The sequence below is a fragment of the Aspergillus fischeri genome, genomic scaffold (assembly GCF_000149645.3).
Source record: "Aspergillus fischeri NRRL 181 1099437636252 genomic scaffold, whole genome shotgun sequence".
NCBI lineage: Eukaryota > Fungi > Ascomycota > Eurotiomycetes > Eurotiales > Aspergillaceae > Aspergillus > Aspergillus fischeri.
This window is the reverse complement of record NW_001509768.1, coordinates 2,894,134-2,917,667: the sequence shown is the minus strand read 5'-3', so window position 1 is coordinate 2,917,667 and position 23,534 is coordinate 2,894,134. Positions and strand designations below refer to the sequence as shown.

The 23,534-nt window shown below is 39.9% G+C and overlaps 7 protein-coding genes across 7 annotated transcripts, besides 9 other annotated features; 4 read left to right on the top strand and 3 right to left on the bottom strand.

Annotated features, from left to right (window-relative positions):
- Positions 1–683: 683 nt before the first annotated feature.
- Positions 684–703: a microsatellite.
- Positions 704–1,183: 480 nt separating this feature from the next.
- Positions 1,184–1,251: a microsatellite.
- Positions 1,191–1,251: a microsatellite.
- Positions 1,252–4,017: 2,766 nt separating this feature from the next.
- Positions 4,018–5,478: a mobile genetic element.
- Positions 4,021–4,049: a microsatellite.
- Positions 5,479–6,071: 593 nt separating the features above from the next.
- Positions 6,072–6,899: a mobile genetic element.
- A 685-nt stretch (positions 6,900–7,584) lies between these two features.
- Positions 7,585–7,645: a microsatellite.
- Positions 7,646–9,886: 2,241 nt separating this feature from the next.
- Positions 9,887–11,464, top strand: NFIA_071870 (putative C2H2 finger domain protein; the record flags this gene model as incomplete). Its single annotated transcript, XM_001263912.1, has 2 exons — positions 9,887–9,926; positions 10,086–11,464. 2 exons carry the CDS (start codon positions 9,887–9,889, stop codon positions 11,462–11,464), a joined length of 1,419 nt encoding a protein of 472 aa, XP_001263913.1.
- A 361-nt stretch (positions 11,465–11,825) lies between these two features.
- Positions 11,826–13,904, bottom strand: NFIA_071860 (putative R3H and G-patch domain protein; the record flags this gene model as incomplete). The annotated part of the gene is made up of 2 exons (XM_001263911.1): positions 11,826–12,249; positions 12,352–13,904. The coding sequence occupies 2 exons, from the start codon at positions 13,902–13,904 to the stop codon at positions 11,826–11,828; spliced, it is 1,977 nt and encodes a 658-aa protein (XP_001263912.1).
- A 299-nt stretch (positions 13,905–14,203) lies between these two features.
- Positions 14,204–14,243: a microsatellite.
- Positions 14,205–14,243: a microsatellite.
- Positions 14,244–15,755: 1,512 nt separating this feature from the next.
- On the top strand, positions 15,756–16,351 carry NFIA_071850 (cysteine protease ATG4; the record flags this gene model as incomplete). Its single annotated transcript, XM_001263910.1, has 2 exons — positions 15,756–15,940; positions 15,997–16,351. The coding sequence occupies 2 exons, from the start codon at positions 15,756–15,758 to the stop codon at positions 16,349–16,351; spliced, it is 540 nt and encodes a 179-aa protein (XP_001263911.1).
- Positions 16,352–16,771: 420 nt separating this feature from the next.
- NFIA_071840 (histone H2B family protein) lies at positions 16,772–17,347 on the bottom strand (the record flags this gene model as incomplete). Its single annotated transcript, XM_001263909.1, has 4 exons — positions 16,772–16,862; positions 16,914–17,001; positions 17,054–17,125; positions 17,176–17,347. The coding sequence occupies 4 exons, from the start codon at positions 17,345–17,347 to the stop codon at positions 16,772–16,774; spliced, it is 423 nt and encodes a 140-aa protein (XP_001263910.1).
- Positions 17,348–18,015: 668 nt separating this feature from the next.
- Positions 18,016–18,595, top strand: NFIA_071830 (histone H2A; the record flags this gene model as incomplete). Its single annotated transcript, XM_001263908.1, has 4 exons — positions 18,016–18,068; positions 18,125–18,213; positions 18,283–18,486; positions 18,540–18,595. 4 exons carry the CDS (start codon positions 18,016–18,018, stop codon positions 18,593–18,595), a joined length of 402 nt encoding a protein of 133 aa, XP_001263909.1.
- Positions 18,596–20,423: 1,828 nt separating this feature from the next.
- On the top strand, positions 20,424–22,064 carry NFIA_071820 (putative dihydrolipoamide succinyltransferase; the record flags this gene model as incomplete). Its single annotated transcript, XM_001263907.1, has 9 exons — positions 20,424–20,523; positions 20,571–20,626; positions 20,691–21,026; positions 21,114–21,506; positions 21,560–21,619; positions 21,668–21,722; positions 21,774–21,841; positions 21,893–21,964; positions 22,020–22,064. 9 exons carry the CDS (start codon positions 20,424–20,426, stop codon positions 22,062–22,064), a joined length of 1,185 nt encoding a protein of 394 aa, XP_001263908.1.
- A 192-nt stretch (positions 22,065–22,256) lies between these two features.
- Positions 22,257–23,009, bottom strand: NFIA_071810 (uncharacterized protein; the record flags this gene model as incomplete). The annotated part of the gene is made up of 1 exon (XM_001263906.1): positions 22,257–23,009. One exon carries the CDS (start codon positions 23,007–23,009, stop codon positions 22,257–22,259), a length of 753 nt encoding a protein of 250 aa, XP_001263907.1.
- Between the last annotated feature and the right edge of the window lie 525 nt (positions 23,010–23,534).

The following is a 23,534-nucleotide window of genomic DNA, read 5'->3' as shown; positions in this document are numbered from 1 at the left end:
AAGTTAATAAAGTAATTTAAGAGCTTATTAAACTAAAGAAACTAATATATTTTATAACTATAGCCTAGGGTATAAAGTATTTCTTTTTTAAACTTTCTAATAATAAGAATAATACTAAGAATATTAATATATTAAGTAACCTAGCTAAGTATAGAGACTAGGTAGTAGACTATTATATAGTATAAGATACTACTAGATTATTAGTATAAGATAAAGATATTCTTACTAAATATAATTTATCTAATAAAGTTCTACTTAATAAGAAGAACTAGCTAGTATTACTTAAAGTACTTAGTATAATAATACTATATATTAATAAAGATACTATAAGTTATCCTTAAGAAAAACCTACTATAGTATTATAATAGATACTTAAAAAGATAAAGACCTATAATAAGAATATAATATTTATAGACCTAGTTAGAAAAGTACTTTAATATATTAAGGATATATACTTTAACTTTATAGATAAGGATTATAATACTTTATCTAGTAGTAGTATAGATAATTAGAGATTATTAGGTAAGGCTAGGAAGTATATTATTAATTTATTAAATAACCTGTAGTAATCATATTCTATAATAGTCTTATTTTACTAGTACTTCCTACCTTATTTTACTAGATTACTCTGTCCTTTTTTTTTTTCTTTAACTTCATGTAGAACTATTATGTGTTAACTTATCATATATATATATATATATATTACTTATTAATAATAGTAATAGTAAGAATAAACAACCATCTTCCCTGTCATACAAATATCATGCCCTACCAAGGGTAGTAGTAGGGAACTTTAAAAGAAAAGTAAAATTAGTATCTATAATAAGAATAAAGTATAAGGGAAATATACTAACTAATAAGGCTAATATAGCCCCTAATAATAAAGATACTTAGCCCTATCTATACTATAGTAAAGATATCCCCATACCCTGTCTAGGTGCCTATAGGCACTAGTAGTAATGCTCCTCTATAAGAGTATAACCTAGACTAAGAGGGGGGTAAGTAATAATATAGTGGGAGGTAATGATAGTAGAAATAGAGGAGGTATAGTAGATATAAGAGTAGAGATAATAATACTAACTAAGGTACCCCCCTAGCTATAGAATATACTATACCTATAACTAGTATAAGTAGTAGCATACCTATAACTAAGAGAGTAATCCTAATAGCTATAAGAAGCTAGAGTAAGAGTAATAGTAGTAGTAATAAGAGTAGTAATATAATAGGTAGTATAGATATAATAAGTAGTAGAGTTATAAGTATAAATATTAGCTATATTTCTATATATAAAATTAGTATTTATCTAAATTCTAGTAAATATAGTAAGGGGTTTAATATATTTATAAGCTAATAGGGCTAATAGCTATTAATATAGAAAGAAAATAAGAGATATATACCTAGAAGAGTATTAAATTATAAGAAAATAATATAAATAAAGCTATATGGAGCATTAAATATATAAAATAAAGTAAAGAGATATAATAAAGAGAATATAAAATAAAGGAAATAAGCTAACTATTATAGATATTATAGGAATCCTAGCTAAAATAAAGATGAAAACTATAAAATACTAAAATCTTTTATAAAATAAAGAGCAGACATGCCCCTGCTTAAGAAATACTAAAATAATAAAAAAGAAAACCTCTAAGTAATAATTAGAAGCTATCTCTATATTAGGAGTTATATATACTTTATTAAAGTAACTATATAATTATATTAATATAAGTAAATTATATTAACTTATAATAGGAGAACTAGTAACTATATATACTTATAAAAATAAGAAGATATAGATCTTATAATTATAAAGATAATTATATAAATAATAAAGAAGTATATAGTAAAGAAGAATAAGAAAGATTACTTATAAAATAATAAATTTAATATTACTAGAGAGGGAGAAGAAGAAGAAGAAAATATCTATATATTTATAAAGCTAGAAGTATTTATAGCTATTATACTATATTAAGTAAGTAATAAGTAAAGCTATTTAAATATATTTACTATAGATAAGATAATAAGATTAAACTATTATATAATAGTATTTATTAAAATAAGTAATACTCTAGTTAATAATAATATTACTAGCCTATTGTTAGACATGGAGAAGATGTATGTAGTAAACTATAGGTAGTCATGTAGGTAGCATATAACCCATAGAGATATTATCTCTGCTAAGGTACAGGAGATGCTCACACCTTAGTAATTAGTTTAACTATAAATATATTACTACTACTATGCTATCTACTACTTAATAAAGAGTATTTTATAGGTGCTCTTATAGTTCTAATTACTCTACCTATTAAAATAGCCTGGTAGGGAGTACTTTTATATATTATATTAAGTAAAATAGTTACTATTAGAAGCACCCCTAATCTAGGGTAATTATATATCTAATAAACTACTAATAATAGAAATATAATAATAGACTAAGATATAAGCATAACCCTTAAGGCCCTTAAGCTAAGTAATATTAGTAGATACTAATCTCCCCTACTCTCTAGAGAAGATTATAAGACTATATAGAAGTAAATTACTAAACTAAAGTAAATAAAATATAATAATAATATACTCTGGAAGCTTAGTAAGACTATTAAGTATATATAATAAGCCCTAAATATATAAGACTAGCCTACCACCTTATCTATATATACTATTCTAGATAAGGCTATATAGATACTACTTAGAATAAGATCTATACTACCTAGAATACCTATAGAAGATAATAATCTTAAACTATTAATCTAAAATAATAACTCCTTAGATATAGATATTAAGAGTATCCTAAAAGTCTTATTTACTATAGGCTTCTAATTTAAGAATATATATAATTATACTAAGTTTATTAATAGTATAATAATATACTTTAAATAGTACTACTAATACTATACTAAGGAATACTAAAAATATAAATAGTAGTTTTATTACTTACTAATAAAATACTTAGCTAATAAATAAGATACTAAGAATTATTACTTATAAAGTAGATATAGGAGTAACTTATCTAATTCCTAATTTCCTACTAAAATAAGTAAATAACCTAAAGACACTAGCATACTATATGCTATAGAAGTACATAGATACTAGATAGCTAGATGTATAGATAGTAGCTAACTTTATAGTATACCTGGGGTAATAGGAATCCTAGCTTAGCATTAGCTATACTAATAAATTGTAAAAAGTATAGCTCTAAATAAAGCTATACCTAAATATTTAAAGTAAGATCTTAATCTATTAGATTATAGAAGATATCTCTTGTATTAGTTATATAGATAAAGCTATAGCTATTAAAAGAGAATTAACTAAATATAATAAATATAAAGACTATATACCCTAGAGAGTAGATATACCTACCTATAGTAGATATTAAGGAAGAGATAAAGATCTAGATCTAAAGAAGTATAGCTTCTATAATTAAAAGAAGTATACTTCTAAAGAGAATAGAAGTATTATTAAGTACTATAGCTATAGTAATAAGGGTTATATAGTAATAAAATACTTAAAGTATATAAAGTATAATATAGAGCTAAAAAACTAGATAGCCTAGTAATATATATAGTAGTACGTAGTACTAGACCTAAGTAAAGGAACTATAAATATTATATCTCTAATACTTAATATAAAGATAGTTATAGATAAATCTACTAGAGATATAATTAGGAAGAATATTAACTTCTAGATACTAAAGTATAAGAAAACTTTATTAGCTAATACTAGGTGAAGGAGAACCTACTATTATAAGTAATAGGTATATCTTACTAGATTAAGGTAATTAATAGCTAGAAGGTAATGTTATAACATAATCAACCACCGAACCGCCAATACCACCGAACCGCCGCTTCGCCGCGAAAATCATTGAATTCTTGAAGCCTTCTAATCACCAACGCTATTAAATTAATTTATCTAATATATAAATATATAGCTATATAGCTATTTGCTAGGGCAACTCCGTATTATATGTCTAATAGCCCAGCAGCCACTATAGCGTGGTGGAGCGCGCTGATGAGGTGCTGGTATAGGCTCATCAACCTGCTCACCAACCTGCTCATTAAGCTGCTGAATGCAGTCATGACCTTCTTGTACAGATAAAAAGAGGTCATTTCCTAGAGAAGCACGCTTCCTTACCTTCTTCTTCATTTTTTGCTTATTTTCAGCCCGTAGAGCCTTTATTTCTTGAAGAAGAAGATTCATATTCATTGCCATCTGTGCAGCCTTTTCAAGATGTTGAATATGAGAGACTGGACTGCTTAAAAGCTTCCTTTTCTGCAGGCTTCTCTGTAAGCTGCGAACTTTGTGATCAAGCTGGCGAGGATTTTGAGGTGTTTGAAAAGCAGATGAGATTGATCCTTCCATAAGAAGTGGCGGTGTTGGTGTACGGAGTTGAAAGATGATTCTCTCAAGGACCTGATCTTTATCCAAAGGTCTAAGACCAGCTCCTTTGAAGCCATTGCATATATTCCTCTGGTTAAATACTGCTTCACGAGCAGGAGGATATAGGTATAGAAAATCCTCCTTATCAATGTGGTTGTTTCCAGCCACCATCATCCCCTCCACTAGTTTTCTGTATGAGCGTTTGAGCGGCCCAAAAACCCCAACATCTAGGGGTTGAAGAAGATGAGATGTATGTGGCGGCATACAAAGACAGATAATTGCATTCTCCTTGCAAAAATCATCAAACTCAGTAGTTTGATGGCTTGAATGGCCATCAAGGATAAGTAATCGCTTTGCACCGGTTGAATGTAGGTGAGAAAAAGGGTTAAAGACCTCCTTTAGCCACTTAAGGCCTATCTCATCTGTCGTCCAGCCATTGGCGCTGTTGATAAGCTTCCAATCTGGAGGAAGATTAGGTTCTTGGTACTAAGGAGCCTGGTGTTCTTTTCCCTTCAAGATAACCACTGGTGGTATAGGAATCCCCTTAGAGCTCACACATTCAATAATTGTAACCCATTCGTGGTTTCCCTGGATAACTGTATGAGGCCTTTCACTGCGATCCACTGCAGTGATAACCTTTGAGGTTGTACAGAGTCCTATTGTAAAGCTAGTTTCATCAAAGTTCCAAATATCATCTTCATGGATACCATGCTCTTGAATAGTGGCATGCACAAGTTCAAACCACTGTTTTATAACCTTTGGATCTTCCTGCTTTGCCCGCTGGTATGAGATCCTCTGATTATACCTTGTACGCAGTGCTGGATGGCGTTTAACAAACTTATACGCCCAGTTGACTCTAATAACTGAAGTTGGATCATTTGTCCGCTCATATAGTAGAATATGTGCCATTCCACGCAGAAACTGTGGTCGAATTGAAAAGCCACGTTTATCAGCATCTAGCAGACACTTAGCAAGGACCTCCTCTTCAAGAGCTGTTAACTTATGGCTATTAGCACGTGTCTCTGCGCGTGATTTGATTCCGCGAAGCCGATCACGAAGAGTCTCTCTAGACACCCCAAAAACCCCAGCAGCGGCTGCTTTTGATTTAAATTATCCCTTTTATATGCTGATATGGCCATCTGCATTCGATTCTCTTTGGATAACGGCATTTTTACTAATAGTGGTGAAAAATAAGACGTGTTGATTAGAAGGCTTCAAGAATTCAACGATTTTCGCGGCAAAGCGGCGGTTCGGTGGTATCGGCGGTTCGGTGGTTGATTACGTTATAGGAGATATTATCTCTATATTATAGTAATAGATGCATAGGGAATAGCCTAGGGTATTAAAATAGAATTCTATATAGTAGATATACTAGGGTATAATCTTATCTTAGGATAGCTATAGCTAGTAGTAGTAAACCTAATAATTAATTTTATATAATATATATAGGAATATTAGGCTAATAAAGATCTAGCTAATATACCTAAGGTAGAAATTATATCACCTAATAAATATATAGAGGATATTCTTATAAGTAATATAATATTTATTATCTATCTATAAGAGATAGTAGATAGAGAAGTACTCTTATTTTTTATTTTATTAATAGGTAAACTAGTACTTTTAGAATAATATTATAAGTTTATAGATATTTCCTTAGATAAGGAAGCTAATATACTTATACCTAATATAAGTATAATTATACTATTAAGCTAGAACCTAAAAAGTAACCCCTATTTAGGCTAATATATAATCTTTCTGCTATAGAGCTAAAGATCTTAAAGATATATATTAAGAAAGCACTAAAGAAAGGATAGATATAATAATCTAAGAGCCCTGCAGGAGTACCTATCTATTTTATATTAAGGAAGGATAGTAGCCTATAATTATATATTAATTATTAAGGTCTGATTATTATTATTATTAATAACTACTACTTACTACTCTTAATTAGTAAGATACTAGACAGGCTATTAAAAGTAAAGATCTTTATATAACTAGACCTGCATGATATATACTATTATATCTAGATTAAACTAGATAATAAGTAGAAGACTATATTCTAAATATAATATAGGTATTATAAATACTAGATAATATCTTTTAGACTAGTTAATATACTAGTAACTTTTTAGGCTTATATTAATAGTATACTAAGTAATCTACTTAATATATACTATATTATCTACCTAGATAATATATTAATCTACTCCTAGAGTAAGGAGGAGCATAAAAGACATATATAAGTAGTTCTATATTAACTATAAAAGGCTAAGCTATATACTAAGCTTAGTAAATATATATTTTATATAAAAGAAGTAGGTTTCCTAGACTTTATAATTAGAATTTATAGAGTACATATAGAACCTAAATAAGTTAAAACCATTAAGGAATAGCTAATACTATATAGTATAAAGAAGATATAAGTCTTCTTAGGGTTTATAAACTTTTATTATAGATTTATCAAGAAATATTTATAGATTACTACACCCCTGTTAGAGCTAATAAAAAAAGATAATAAAACTATATAATTTATACCTGTATAAGCAGGCATAGCTATTAGGGACCTTAGTATAGATATAAAAGAGGGGGTTAGGAAGGTAGTAATAGTAATAAGGGTAGACTTATATAGTAAGGGACTATTACCTATAGTAACATAAGCTTAAAAGGCCTAAGCTATATAAATAATAGCCCCTAGGATAATACTAGTAGTATTAGGATATATAATCTCTAATACTACCTAGATAGTAATAATAGTATAGGCCTTTAGGAGGGTAAGTATAGAGAACTTTAAAAAAAAAAGTAAAAATTAGTATCTATAATAAAAATAGAGTATAAGGGAAATATATAGACTAGTATAGCTAGTAAAGAGCCCTATGATAGAGGTACTTAGTCTTATTCTACTAATAACTATTATAAAATAATAATAGTGCCCTCCTATCCTATCTAGGTGCCTATAGGCACTAGTAGTAATACTCCTTAGGAGGAGTATAACCTAGACTAGGGGGGGTAATAGATAATATAGGAGATATATGTATAAAGTTAGTATTTATCTGAATTCTAGTAAATATAATAAGGGATTTAATATATTTATAAGCTAATAAGACTAATAGCTATTAATATAGAAAGGAAATAAGGAATATATACTTAAAAGAGTATTAAATTAAAAGAAATAATATAAATAAAGCTACAGAGAGCATTAAATATATTAAATAAAATAAGGAAATATAATAAAGAAAATATAAAATAAAGAAAATATAAAATAAAGAAAATAGGCTAACTATTATAGATATTATAGGAATCCTAGCTAAAATAAAGATAAAGACTATAGAATACTAAAATTCTTTATAAAATAAAGAGTAAACATGCCCCTACTTAAGAGATAATAAAAATAATAAGAAAGAAAGCCTCCTTAATATAAAAAGTAATAACTAGAAGCTATCTCTATACTAGAAGCTATATATACTTTATTAAAGTAATTATATAATTATATTAATATAAGTAAATTATATTAACTTATAATAAGAGAACTAGTAACTATATATACTTATAGGAAATAAGAGAATATAGATCTTATAATTATAAAGATAATTATATAAATAATAAAGAAGTATATAGTAAGAAAGAATAAGAAAGATTACTTATAAATAATAAATTTAATATTACTCGAGAGGGAGAAGAAGGAGAAGAAAATATCTATATATCTATAAAGCTAGAAGTATTTATAGCTATAATACTAAGCTAAGTAAGTAATAAGTAAAGTTATTTAAATATATTTACTATAGGCAGGATAATAAGATTAAACTACTATATAATAGTATTTATAGAAATAAGTAATACTCTAATTAATAATAATATTACTAGCCTACACCAGCAAAAGTAATAGAGTAATAATAATATCTATTGTTTAATCTAACTAATAAGAATATATAGTTCATATAATTAAAAGAGATATTATAATTAACCTCTAGCTACAGGGATACAGTATATAAAGAGAGGAGATAACTATTAGATATAGAGAATATATATATAGCAAACTATAGGTGGTTATATAGATAGCATGTAACCTATAGAGATATTATCTCTGCTAAGGTACAGGAGATGCTCACACCTCAGTAATTAGTTTAACTATAAAGGCATTGCTACTACCATGCTATCTACTACTTGATAGAGAGCATTCTATAGGTGCTCTCACACCTATACTAGTAAAAGTAATAAAGTAATAATAATATCTACTATTTAATCTAACTAATAAGAAGGTATAGTTTATACAAGGAAACTATAATTAACCTCTAACTATATGAATATAGTATATAAAGAGAGGAGATAGTTATTAGGCATAGGGAATATATATATAGTAAACTATAGGTGGTTATATAGGTAATATATAATCTATAGAGATATCATCTCTACTAAGATATAAGAGATGCTTATACCTTAGTAATTAGTTTAACTATAAAGGCATTACTACTACCATGTTATCTACTACTTAATAGAGAGCATTCTATAGGTGCTCTCACATAAGATTATAAAGAACTAATTAGTTAGTTCTATAAATATTTAATAAAGAAATAATAATACTTAAATACTAGATATAGTAATTAATATCTCTTAGTAATAATTAGATATAGAGTATTATAATAGTAGATACTAACTAAGCCTTAACTCTTACTACTAACTAAGAACTTTATAAACTAAGTTTAGTCTAGGTAGGGGAGGATATGATATTAATAGCTATATTAGTAGGTTAATATAATCTATAAGTATATATAGTAATATCTAGTAATTATTATTATATATATAATTATTTAGCTCACCATATTCTTTAGTGGTTTAGGTAGAATTATAAAAGGGGAGGTAGAATCCCTTTAGTATTAGTAGGCTATATACAGGGCAGCTGTAGGCCTACCCCCTACCCTCATGCATTTTAAAGGACATCCTCCCATTGCAGTGAATGTTATTCTAATATATAGTAGAGATGGATAAATGACCACTGCTCACATGGTCACACAACACAGGAGATAAGCCCTAGTATCCATATATATAGTTTAATTAGATGGTAATCATTCTTATGCATAGTAGGTAATAGATTTAATAAAATAATGAGTTTAGATAGTATCAAAGAATTAAATACTAGAATATAAATAACGATTTTTCCTTCTAGATGTGTTATTATAGTTGTAAATTATTAGGGGGCTGCGTCAGCAGGATACAGCCAAGCTTACTAGCGGGGGTCAACTCTTTTGGTTTTGGTGCACGCCTCCATAGGTTCATTAGAATACCATTCTGCAGAGGAAACAGCCCCAGAGGAAATTAAGATAAGTACTGCTGCCTAATCCACGCCAATATCTATTAGAAACTCAGAACTTAAGCTGCATTGTCATTACATACACTCCTTTCCGTGATTTACTTAGGTCAGGCTGTCAATCCCTTATGGGCCAATCTCAATCCACAAATTTTCAGGATAATGCACATTCCACTGAACCTTTGTCCAAAGGGAGGAAAGAAGATTATTATGAACTCCTGGGGATACAACATGACGCCTCCACAGATGAGTGAGATTATAAATTTATAGCCCGCCATGTGCCTGTTAGACTGACATTATTCTCTTCGAATCCCATCCAGAATAAGGAAAGCATACAAAAGAAAAGCTCTCGAGCTGCACCCGGATAAAAATTATGGCAATGTCGAAGCTGCAACGAAACTGTTTGCAGAAATCCAAACTGCATATCAAGTTCTTTCAGATCCTCAGGAGCGCGCATGGTATGATACTCACAAAGATGCATTTTTGAGTCGCGATGAGCACCCAAGTAGTAGCGAATACTGCTATGATAGCCGTATGACAACCTCTGGTGACATTCTAAAGCTGTTCTCCAAGTTCAGTCCTCGAATGGAATTCTCGGATTCTCCATCTGGATTCTTCGGCGGCCTTCGAGTGGTATTTGCCCGGCTTGCTCTCGAGGAAGAAATGGCAAGTCGCGCAGACAAGTTGGAGTTTGTCGGCTATCCGACCTTCGGGTCACAAAGTGATACCTTTGAAGACGTCGTACGGCCCTTCTATACCGTCTGGAGTAGCTTTTCAACCAAGAAATCTTTCGCCTGGAAAGATATTTACCGGTATTCCGAGGCTCCAGATCGTCGCGTGCGCAGATTGATGGAGAAAGAAAATAAGCGGTTGAGAGAGGAAGGTGTCCGCGAATTCAACGAAGCTGTCAGATCGCTTGTGGCCTTTGTTAAAAAGAGGGATCCGCGCTATAAAAGAGGCATCCAAAGCGAAGCGCAGCGCCGGGAGCTCCTCCGTCAAACTGCCGCTGCACAAGCTGCTAAATCAAGAGCAGTAAATCAAGCAAAGCTGCGTGAGCATGTTATACCTGACTGGGCGAAGTCAGAGGAGGCTGAGGAAGAGAATCCGGATGATTCGGGATCTGAACTTGAGCAGTTCGAGTGCATCATCTGCCGGAAGGCTTTCAAGAGCCTGAATCAATTCAACGCACATGAACGTAGCAAGAAACACGTCAAGGCCGTCAAACAGCTTCGCTGGGAGATGAGAGCAGAAAATGAGTCCCTCAATCTTGACCAGTATATGGCGTCGTACAGCGACCATGCTCAGCTAGAGCGATGCAACGACGACTCAGCAGCTTCCTCCTTCAGGCATGAAGAGAGTGGTAAGGTCCAAAGTGGACGCAATGCTGATGCTGATCAAAACATTGCACCCATCATGGAAGACACGCAAGAGGAAAGTGGTCGCGAATTCACGGAAGCTGATACCTTATTTCCTGTGACACATGCTAGCCACGAATCGAGCGCAACCATTCTCAATCCCACAGGCTCGGACGATGTCTCCGAGAGGGTAGATGATGCTGTTGATTTACTATCTCAACAATTGTCAGCCTCCGCCTTAGGTCAGAGTCAATCGACTGAAATCAAAAAGACTGGCAAAGCCAAACAGAAACGCGCTAGAAAGGCGGCTCAGCAGGCTCTGGGTCGCTCTCCCGGATTGATTTGTACCACCTGCAACGCTGCATTTCCATCCAAAACTCAGCTTTTTGCACACTTGAGGAAGTATGACCATGCCCAGCCGCCAATAAGGTAGCAAAGACTAGCATTTGAACAAGCCCTTTTAAGACATAGGTGACTGTTATTGATCTTTATCCACCCGTTCACTCATCCGTGTCGTAGTGAAAGGAGTGATGTGGACGTAGATGTCTCAAACATCATGGTTCTGCGGGTAATCATAGTCGTAAATACAATAATTGCCTTGTTTTATCATAAGGCATTCTAGCAGGGACACTTCCCAGGTTCGTGCCATTCCTCGTCCCATGAAACGAGGCTTGGAAGTGCGACAGGCTTGTTGAGTGTTGGAATCTCTATCATCATTGCAGGTCCACCACTTAGCCTTGAGAAAGACAACCGTAGAAGATGCAACTAGGGATTGTAAGATCCCTCGAAACTATCTACCCTAGGCCAGCCTTAGAATTCTTCACGACGTGCGCAACAGGTAAGAGAATGCCTTTGTTGTTTATGGCACCGAGCGGAGTCCCCAAACTCCATCCCATCCTTTCAAGCATAGCTCTTCCCTTATTTTCCGCTCCAATTTCTGGTGCTGATGCTCCAACGACGTCGCCTTCCATATAGCTGACAGATGATGTAGGGCGACCACCAGAAGCCTTCGCCAGTTTCTTGTTGTTCTGGGACCGTGCCTTGGGGCCACGGTGAGAGAATTGAGATTTCGATAATAATTTTTCCACCTGTGCGATCGTTTTCTGTGTATGCTTTGGGGTGCGGGAAGTCTTGTACAGCATGGGAAATCTGGACGAGCCTTTGCCGCGGGACTGTGATTTGAGTGACAGTGCGCCTGCCATGTCATGTACAACCTTCCTGTAATGTTTAGACATGGGCGGAAGAGATAAGCTGAACAAAGTCCGGGATTCAGCACTCTGGTTTTAAAACTTTCAATACCGGCTGCAGGAAAACTCGTACCTTTCTTTCGATGATAGCAAGAAACTACGCATTTCCGATCTCAGATCATCGACATCGAAGCCACTCGAATACTTCGCTCTGAGATCAGGCGCATTTGCATTCCGAACGAGCAGGCCTCCAGCACGAAGCTCTTCTCTCTTCTGCTTCCTTGTTTTCTTCTTCTCTCTGTCATTTCGCCACGCCCGTTCCAATTGTAGTTCCAACTCGCTATCGGATAATGACATATCAAAAGCACGCTGCTTCCCTTTTCTTTTGTTCCGTAGGCTGGGTCTGTTGAAGTCCATTATATCGAATCCATAAAATGGGTCCGATTCCAACGCATCAGCAAAAGCCGTTGCCGAAGCGAAATGATTTCCCTTTGCTTTGCTGCGGTTACGGTGCGGTCGAGACCGACAACTGCTCTCTGTCTCGATCTCCGAGTGCTTGCCGATTCCCTTCGTTTCGTTGTCACTGCATTCGGAAGAGCTGGTGGAGCTATGTTTGTCCGTCAAACTTGTGCAAAGCACCGCAAATCCATTCGATTTAGCAGTAAACCCTGGTGGCTTCAGCATAAGATAAGTATTTGGATGCAGTTGACTGGGCATACCTCCGGAAGACAGATCAGGGTCACTCTCATCTTCACATTCAGCCAACATTTGGCCGCGTTCGCATGGAAGTATTCCCTCCCCATTGTTTGGTGGGCCGCAACAGTTGGCATTGGCCAGTTCGGCAGAGACAAGTGTATTCGCCGATCTGTCCATTTGACCGTTGTCGGACTCCGTGCTTGTACTGCGACATAATTCAGTCCACTGACAGTAGTCTCCGTAGTCATCGTCAATGTTCGCTATGTAGTCGGCCAATATGTCATTTTCTTCATCATCGAGAAGTCTCGAATATTGCTCCCTAATTGATGCACGTCTGGACTTGAAGGGTATAAAATCAAAAGTCTCATCAGTGGCACGCGGTTGTTTTCGCTCGATTCTCTCCGGCAATGTGGATTCTGTGGCATGCAGTAGGTCTCCCAACGCGTTTTCTGTTGTGGGACATGATTGTGTCGGTATTCTGTGGCTGTGATGCGGTAGCCAAGGCTGTGTTGAGCCGTGAATCTGCGGGCTAGATTCGTGTCCTCTACGATAGTCGGGGTTTTCATGCTCTTTTCGACGAGCGAAGCTCCCAGCGTTGTGCTGCGTGGATGGACTTGATATCGGAGATCGGTTTCTGTCTCCTCGAGCGTACTTTGTTTTAAGACGCCGTCCAGTAAACACTATCTCATCCTCGCTGGTGTTATCCCCTCTGGTGGCGATATGGTCTATGTGCTCAGTATCCGTGGCAATCTCCCCATCCGGTGCAATAATAGTAGGGTGTGGATATCGCATGGACTCTCCGTTGGGTTGTTCTGGGGGCAGTTTGGATGGGGTCATTGCTATTTCCTTGCGTTGCATGTCCAGACTTTCCTTATTTCTCTCGTCATTTTCTTGTAGACCTGCACTCACAAACTGCACCGCCTGATGGCGAAAATTAGTACCCATCCGCCATATATTGCGGCCCTCGGTGTTTCGTGCTTCTTGCTGCATGGAGAGCTGGGGATGCCTGTGCGCTGCAACAGGTCAGTTGATTATGGTCAGTTGGCTATATATGAGATGATGTACCTGGGTGTGAAGTTTTTGTCACGACCTTCTGGTTGTTCGTGCGTACTTTCACCCTGCTGTGGCGAGCCATGTCTTCCACCCTTTTTGCCTTCGGCAATAGTGCTTTCTGAGATCGATTCTCTGTGTATGCCCTCTTCGGTTCAATGTCGATTGCCTCCTTTACACTGAGTAGCATGCCGTCATTGTACTTTTTCTGTATGTATTCCACACGGTTCTTATATGTTAAAAAAAAAAAAAAAAAAAAAAAAAAAAAAAAAAAAAAAACCTCGGCTGCTGGGTTCTCTTAAAAATTGGAACTTTGGTGGAGTCAATATTTACCAAGTCTGTCTTCCGCTGACATCGAAGGCGGTGTATGTGCCGTATGCATGTGACGTGCTTATCATCATATCCTTATCCTTGGTGGCAGCCTCCATATGACGGAAGTCTTGTTACTGTGTTTTTTTCGATGCTCGTATATCTTTATAGGTCATTACCTATGTAGCCATCGTAGGTTGTCATTGCATGTCCTCGTGGTCAAGTAGATGGTCGTGGGTTTAGACTGTAACATACCACACCCGCTACGGCAGTCGAGAGAATATATATATATATTTGTGCTGCACGTATATAATAGTCTCGTGACTGATGCTGTATGACGGAACCCCTCATTAAGAGAACAATCACTGAAACCACCGCTACCCATAGATCATCATAGCAACAACGGATGATCATACAAAGTTGTATGTATAGTCCCTACACAGCCACACCAGTTCGACAATAGTAGGCCACGGGGTGAACCTTCATATACTGATGTGCACAGGCAGCAAACCAACGTTGACGTGAAACATATACCAACAATATAGAGCAAACTGGTCGGCTAGAGCGCCCCAGCACACCGCAGAGACCGGCATACGGACCTTCCCAAGGCGCCATTCAAAATGAATGGGGTAGATATGGAACGTTGCAAGCGAATTATACAGTATATCTGGGACCCTGCACCCAGGAACGACCAACCTGGAGACCCCATCTGGTGTCTGGGAACCAAATATACAACGGATGGTATGGAAAGAGACAATAGACGCACCGGTAAGCCACGCCAGATGGAAAAGTCGTTGTCCCTCTTTGGGCTCATGCATCCACAGCAACGCCCGAATCAAAGCGACTGGCAAACGAAGAAGGACCAAACCAGCTGGTCCCAAAGGCTACAACTCCGGGCCAATTAGACGAACAGGGTTGGCCTGAATCGTTCCTTCACGACTTCGAATCAAGGATCTGGATTACGTACAGATCGAACTTCCCCCCAATACCGAAGCCTATCAATCAGGATGCGTTCTCCGCAATGACACTGAGCGTGCGACTCAGAAGTCAGCTCGTTGACCAGCACGGATTTACATCGGACACGGGATGGGGTTGCATGATAAGGTCAGGGCAGAGCCTCCTGGCTAACGCAATGTCCATATTGTTATTTGGCCGAGGTAACAACCAACGTCAACACTGTCACCGGCGTTCAAGGCGCATTGAGCTAACGTGCCTGCAGGTTGGCGTCGAGGAATCGACACTGATCGGGAGGCTCAGCTACTGTTACAGTTTGCAGATCACCCGGATGCACCTTTCTCAATACATCGATTTGTCCAGCATGGTGCCGAGTCCTGTAACAAACATCCTGGGGAATGGTTTGGGCCCTCCGCGACCGCCAGATGCATACAGTACGTCGCAATCACATTTGGGCCATATGCGTAGCTCACATATGAGTTTAGGGCCCTTGTGTCTCAACATGGAAGCCTCAATCTTGGTGTCTACATGACCGATGATACAGGAGATGTGCATGAAGATAAATTCCTGGATGCTGCCAACGACGAGAGAGGGTCATTCAGACCAACACTGATATTAATTGGGACGCGACTGGGAATCGATCGTATTACTCCCGTGTACTGGGACGCGGTAAAGACCACATTGCAACTCCCCCAATCCGTAGGAATAGCTGGGTACGTTGTCACTTAAAGATCCGAGATTCCTGGACCAGTGGTGACCAAATCTGCAGTGGACGCCCATCAGCATCGCATTACTTCGTCGGTGTTCAAGGCTCGCACCTATTTTACCTTGACCCCCATCAGACTCGCCCAGCGTTGCCACAGCGCAATATCGATGAACGATACACAGATGAAGAGATAGAAACCTATCATACTCGACGCCTCAGGAGAATCCACATTCGAGACATGGATCCGAGCATGCTTATCGGCTTCATTATAAAAGACAGAGAAGACTGGGCACACTGGAAGAGCGGGGTATCTGTTCAGGGGAAACCTATTGTACATGTGCTCAGCGAATCAGACACTGCTGTCTTCCAGGGCCGTGAAGGGGCGATCGATGAGGTAGAGGTCTTGGATGATGATTGAAACAGCGAATGCCGTGATATGCCAAGTATGGAACTTCGAACAAAAGGCTCAATGTGGAATCGCTATTCAATTTATGCCTAGTCCCACCAATTCGAGACGACTGTCAAGAATATGTTGCATAAGCAAATGAGATTCCGATTTATGGTAGGGGAAGGAAAATTGTGCAACCAGCCCCAAAATCCGAGTTATGTTACACCGCATTCTCGTCGCGAATGAACCATGAACACATTCAACCCAAAAGGGCATCAGGAGAGGGAAAAAAGGGGAAAAAAAGGAAAAAATATCAAACCATCCCATGACACATTAAAAGATCCTCAAACACCCTGTAACCCACCGCCTCAAAACCATTAAGATAAGGAGGCAGTAAAAATGACAATCCCGAGAAACAAACAAAGGCAAAAGAAGCAAGAAGCGACATGCCTATTTGGCAGAAGAAGAGTACTTCGTGACAGCCTTAGTGCCTTCCGAAACGGCGTGCTTCGCCAACTCACCAGGAAGGATGAGCCGAACACTTTGAAAAGGAATTAGTCTAATCCATATAGTGGATAAGGGCTTTACTCACGAAGTCTGGATCTCCCTCGACGAGATGGTCGATTTCTTGTTGTAAGCAGCAAGCTTTGACGCCTCCGTGGCGACGCGCTCAAAGATATCTGTAATGGATTAGAATACACTTGGTTTCAAATGTTTTCGTGTTGAAAATACCATTGACAAAGGAGTTCAGGATAGACATGGCACGAGTCGAAATACCAGTGTCGGGATGAACTTGTTTGAGAACTGCACCCTGGTAAGCTTCCGCACCAAATATCATCAGTAGCATTACTTACCCTTGTAGATGTAGGAGGAATAGGTTTCCTTCCTGGTCTTGCCACGCTTCTTCTTGTCGCCAGTGGCAGCAGCGGCGGTCTTCTTGCCAGCTTCCTTCTTCTCAGCAGGAGCCTTTCCAGCGGGCGCCTTGCCACCAGTGCTAGGCTTCTTCTCGGCAGCTTTGGGAGGCATTTTTGTGAGTAGAAGATTATCGAAAGAGGGAATCGACAAAGTAGAGTTTGAGAGAATAGATCGTGGTTGAGTTGAGAAAACTTGACGTTCGAACGGTTGTGCAGATGGATTGAGAAGGAAGATGAGAATGATGGAGACGCGGTGACGAGGGAGGCGCGCTACTTATACCAGCCCGCGAAACCCCAGTTGATCTGAAGTAGGCGAAAGAGACAGAATTTCAATACGGTCAGGGTTTGGTATGATCTGTATGATTAAAGCAAGGTAAACATGTTCAAGTAATAAAAACACTAGGGCGAAGCCATGCCAAGACGGATGTAATAATCATTACACTGAAATATTACAGCACTTAACTTGCTTTGGAACCCCAACACTATGCTAGGCCACACAGATCGTAGCTCACACAAGCTATTGGAGCACTGGACCATGATCTTTTTGGTGATTGGTCAGCCCCGCTAAGCGAGAGGGTGATCTGAAAGGCGTTTGGGCAGGCCAACGTCACCCTGAGCGCGTCATTATAAATCTCCTGGCTTTCCTCGCGCTGACCACCCAGTCTTTTGGTTTACCTCAACGACTGTCCATCTACTACACGTCCACCGCGTCGCTTTGAAAACCATCAACTCCACCGAAGCCACTACAACAGTTTAACCTTAACCACTTTATCAGACAAAATGACTGGAGGCAAATCCGGAGGCAAAGCCAGCGGCAGCAAGAACGCGCAGTCGTAAGACAACCCTGTTTCCCATGAACCTTCGAACCATGTTGACATCTCGAATTTAGGCGCTCTTCGAAGGCTGGACTTGCCTTCCCCGTCGGTCGTGTTCACCGTTTGCTGCGCAAGGGTAACTACGCTCAACGTGTTGGTGCTGGTAAGTCTTTGACCCGATTTAGCTCATTGTTTCTGTTCTTGCGGTTCTGACCATAATGCCTTTGTATAGGTGCTCCGGTTTACTTGGCCGCTGTTTTGGAGTATCTCGCTGCTGAAATCCTGGAGTTGGCTGGCAACGCTGCCCGTGACAACAAGAAGACTCGTATCATTCCTCGCCATCTCCAGCTTGCCATTCGCAATGATGAGGAATTGAACAAGCTGCTTGGCCACGTTACAATTGCGCAGGGTGGTGTCTTGCCCAACATTCACCAAAGTAAGTTTCGCACTTCGGTTTCGTCTTCGCTATATTTTCTAACCAATTTCCAGACCTTCTACCCAAGAAGACTCCCAAGAGTGGAAAGGGTCCTAGCCAGGAGCTTTAATTGTCCTATTTTTCTTTCTTTCCTGTTCGGGTTTTCTCAATCGGCGTGCTTTGGTTTCTCATGATGTGATAACGGGGTTCTGGACTGGGCACAATTATGGCTCTGTTTTTCATGCTTTTATTTATGGTTGTACATTATGCTTACGGGCATTGAATGATACCGACAGCTTTTCTAATGGAAATTTGTCTTTCGGAGACGACGGGAATCTCAGTAAATCTGACGCTAAGTAGACATAAGGGCCTGTACTTTCCGTCGTTCTTACAGTACGCCACTCAAGCATTTCTGCACTTATAACATAATTGTTCAAAGCAACGTCCACGGTACAAGTTTCGAAGTACCTTACTAGAACGCCATGTCTATCTTCGAGTAGGGAACTCATTGTGAACTCGTCTGATTGACGCAAATACATGGATCTGGTACGCCGTCCAAGCTTAGTGGGCATCTGCATGTTGAGACGCATCTAAGACGTATGTTAATCGAGGCAAAATTGACAGACCAAAGGTGTAACATACAAGGTAGCTGCCGAGCAGGAAGGTTTCTCTCGTATTTACTGCCTGGAAGACATTATCAGCCAATTGCGCATGATGCGGCCTTTTTCTAACTTATCAGACTTACCACCGGGGGCAGTAGGTGCGCGGTATGGATCCGGGTGTTTCCAAGTTTCCAGTAATTTCTCAGTTTCGCGGAGTAGCACCTGCCCAATTCGTTCGTATAAGCTAATGACTCGGCGTTGTGCAACGGCTAGACGGTTGCTGGGGCCAGAGGGAGTTTACTCTTTGTTGACGAGGATCACGGACGTCCTTATTTGCCTCAAACAGGGACCGAATATACACAGCTTGTCCTCTCCATACGTGTCTGTGAACTGCCCAGTCAAGGGCAAGCTTGAGACTCCGTCGGTAGAGTGACCTGAAAGGCGAAGTTGAGATTAGCAAAGCAGCCTATTCTTCCTTCTGAGAGCAACTTACGCAACGGTATTAGCAGACATGATTACTCTCTGTCAATGTCGTAGGGGAAGAAGACCCTGAGACTTGGCACAACGACTGCAGAGAGAGAACGCTAGCTGAAGAATAAATTTGTAAATTTCTAGTGATTGTTCAGATCCTGACCACGTACTACAAGGCAGTTTCTCATGAGATGTGTACCTGGTGAATTTGATAGGGTGCGCCGAATCTGCCGTGTTGGTCTTTACGGAAAGCCGAACAAGCGTAACAATAATACTCCGTCATCCACCGGTCGCATGGAACGCAGGTGATGTGCGTAGTGTTGCTGAGGGAAATTCCGGTTCTTTCGGCCCGGGCTCGAGCTTTCGTCCCTGGTCACTGCGCTAACTTAAAGTTCCGTCACTCTGCTATCCTGGACCTTCGTACTGCAACGTCGAGTGAAGACGTATTGAACCGGTCTTCAGTAGGTTATTCTGGGCCATACGTTTCCTCCTTTACTCGTACCAGACAATCGTGCCAGATTCTCCTGCTCCTTAACTTCTGATTACCTACCCAATCAAATCGGATGAAATATGGCGTCTAGGTTACCATTTCACCGTCTGTCAGAGCTACACCTGAGGTCTATTCCTCGAACAGCTCAATGCTCCCGCTTGCCTTGCATTGGTGCTCGCAGGAGTATTACCTCTTTGGCGCTTAGAAGGCATAAGTCTGGCGCGGTTTTGCTTCATGCTCCGTCCTCGGGGTAAGGACATCGGAGGTTCACACTCATTTAGCTGCTCTGGCTGACCGTCGACATTCCATAGAGCCAATATACCCCGGAGCAGTCTCGCCCGCCTCGGCGGCTATCAGATCAGAACTTACGGTATCGCAATTTGCTTTAGTTTCTAATGACGTTCTTCGCTGATCTCGCTGCAGCTGATACCATAGTGAAGGTCCCTCAGATGGCAGAATCGATCACCGAGGGTACATTGAAGCAATTCTCGAAGCGTAGGTCTCTTGACCCGTCTACTAATCTTTAACTCACCGTTCGGTAGAGGTGGGCGATTACGTTGAGCGGGACGAAGAAATCGCTACAATTGAGACCGACAAGGTAGGGTTGCAGCGAATGTCACATACCGTCCATATTGCTTAAAAGTTTTGCCAACCCATTGCAGATCGACGTGTCGGTCAATGCGCCTGAGTCTGGGACTATTAAGGAGCTCCTCGTGAACGAAGAAGACACTGTGACGGTTGGCCAGGACTTGATCAAACTCGAATTAGGTGGCGCTCCTGGGCCAAAAGAGGAGACAGCTACTGAGAAGCCAAAGGAGGCCGCAGATGTCGAGAAGCGGCCTCCTGCTGAGTCCAACAAGCCACAGCCGTCAGAGGCCCCCAAAGCTCCATCGCCTCCGCCTGAACAGCCTCCTACTGCCAAGCCTCAGGCCCCTGCTCCTAAGTCAGAGACTCCTTCTGACGTCAAACCGAGCTTCGAAGGTCGTGAGGAACGCAGGGTGCGTTTACAGTTCCCTTCAACGTCTGTATTGTCTCTCTGACACTCGCTAACTCGCGGCTCTTCTGTTACTTCTTGTGGATAATAGGTGAAAATGAATAGAATGAGGCTGAGAATAGCCGAGCGCCTGAAGCAGTCCCAGAACACCGCTGCCTCGCTCACTACCTTCAACGAAGTTGACATGTCATCCCTCATGGAATTTCGGAAACTCTACAAAGATGATGTACTGAAGAAAACCGGCGTCAAGCTTGGCTTCATGAGCGCTTTTTCTCGTGCCTGCGTCCTAGCTATGAAAGACGTCCCCGCCGTTAACGCATCAATCGAAGGCCCCAATGGTGGTGATACCATTGTTTACCGCGACTACGTTGACATCAGCGTGGCCGTTGCTACTGAGAAGGGCCTTGTGACACCTGTCGTCCGTAACGCTGAAACCATGGACCTCGTCGGAATTGAAAAGGCCATAGCAGACCTTGGCAAGAAGGTCAGTGGCATCATGCGACAGGCTTGCATCTTGTGCGACTGATATGTTTTTAGGCGCGGGACAACAAGTTGACAATCGAGGATATGGCTGGTGGCACGTTCACCATTAGCAACGTAAGCAGTATGATTCATGAAGTGATAAAGTCGTTGACATTGTTTTAGGGTGGTGTTTTCGGCTCTTTGATGGGCACTCCGATCATCAACTTGCCCCAGACTGGTCTGTGTTCTCTCCATCGTTCTTTTCGGACCGAATTCTGACTTTTCAAAGCTGTTCTTGGACTCCATGCAATCAAGGACCGGCCAGCAGTTGTGAACGGTAAAGTGGAAATTCGTCCAGTATGCATTGCCATAATGCCCCAACTTGATGTCAGGCGCTAACGTTTCCAGATGATGTACCTTGCCCTAACCTATGATCATCGACTCTTGGATGGACGGGAGGCAGTCACTTTCCTTGTCAAGGTTCGTTGATCTTTCTTCGTTGTTTGACACATTCCGCTGATTACGATTCCTTCAGGTCAAGGAATACATTGAAGATCCTCGTCGGATGTTGCTCGGCTAGTGGCCTTTAAGTCCGTCTAAGGGTGTCTACTGCTCCTCCTTTTTTTGTAAAATACTTGGCATTCACAATACACTTCGTTCGAATTGCCCCGAGACCTTTGTTCGGCTATTGGCATAAGTTATGAATTGTAGTTCATGCGCTCAAAGTGAGAACCGCGCTATGTTGGTTGTAGTCTTTATGCCAGACGTAATATCATCGCAATCCAACCTTGGTTTTCAGCCCCTGTGTTTCCGCTCGGCTCAGTCCATAGAGCTTCCCTCTCTCAAGCTGTAACAGAACCGGGGGGTTCAGGCGCCTCATGAGATCAAACAGGAACTCGGTAATCATGGTTCCAAGTTGATGCGTAGGCAGGCGTTTCAGTGCGGTTACAAAGTCCCTGGACGGGAGAACCCCGAGCGGTGGCTGTAGGTAAGTTTCGTACTTATCGGCCACTCGTTGCCATTCGGGCCTTTTTTTAACCGTCTCTGGTGCTTGGGCTATCAATTCGTAAAATATGTCGGGCGTTGTACTCCCATGAGAACCATGTTTCTCGGACGCAGCTTTTAGCATAAGCTGGGCTGCAATATCGGCCCAGTTGGTGTCGGACAAATGGTCATTTGCGACGATGCACAGGGAGATGAATGCATAAGCGATGGCAGGACCGATGTCCAGTGTGGGTTGGGTACGGTCGTTGTTCGCATCAATGTGTGGTCTCTGGGCCAGGGGTTTCGAGTGTGGTGGGCATATTTGACGATCAGTCGAGAGCGCAGATCCTTCCTTCTGCTCTCCAAGTCCATGTGGTGGTGTTTGATTGTTTGCTGCTGTGCTATGATATTGATTCTGGTTGCATGTAGTGATGAATTCGAGAAGCTGAAGCTTGATGCGCATGTCCTGGGACATTGTCTCGGCATGTATCAGCGTCGGGGCCAGGGCTGTGAGAGCGATAGACGACGAGATGGGGTCCATGGTCAGCACAGCCTTTGGTGCTTACGACGGTGCTTGTATTCCAACATACTATTGATAGTTTGGATCAACCAGTTGGTATTCTGATCCTTGCAGTGCCATCGCTTCTCTCTTTCTTGTGTGCAGAGGAACGTGTTGATGACAGTGCACAGCAGATAGTCAAGTATAATTGTATCAACCTCGACCTGAGTGTCTGGAACTACCTTGTGGTCTTTCATCTGGTCCTATCTGATTTGGTGAGCTGATTCCACTTTGAGCGCTTGATTGTTTGGGAGTGTGACGTTTACTCTGGTGGATTTGGGAACAGAGTTATATAACACCATCCATGTGATCATGACTCGAGGCTTAACTAATTAAGCCCATGGGGGGTATGGGAGTATTCGCGTTGCAGACAGAAGAGGTATGGTTATTCTGTGATGGTAATTAGAAATCTGTGTCGCGTCTGTGTTGTCAGATGGACTTTGCTTGTAATTTAAATGGTATAAATGATTGATCTATAACTGCTGCTTACCCAGTACAGTATTGCCG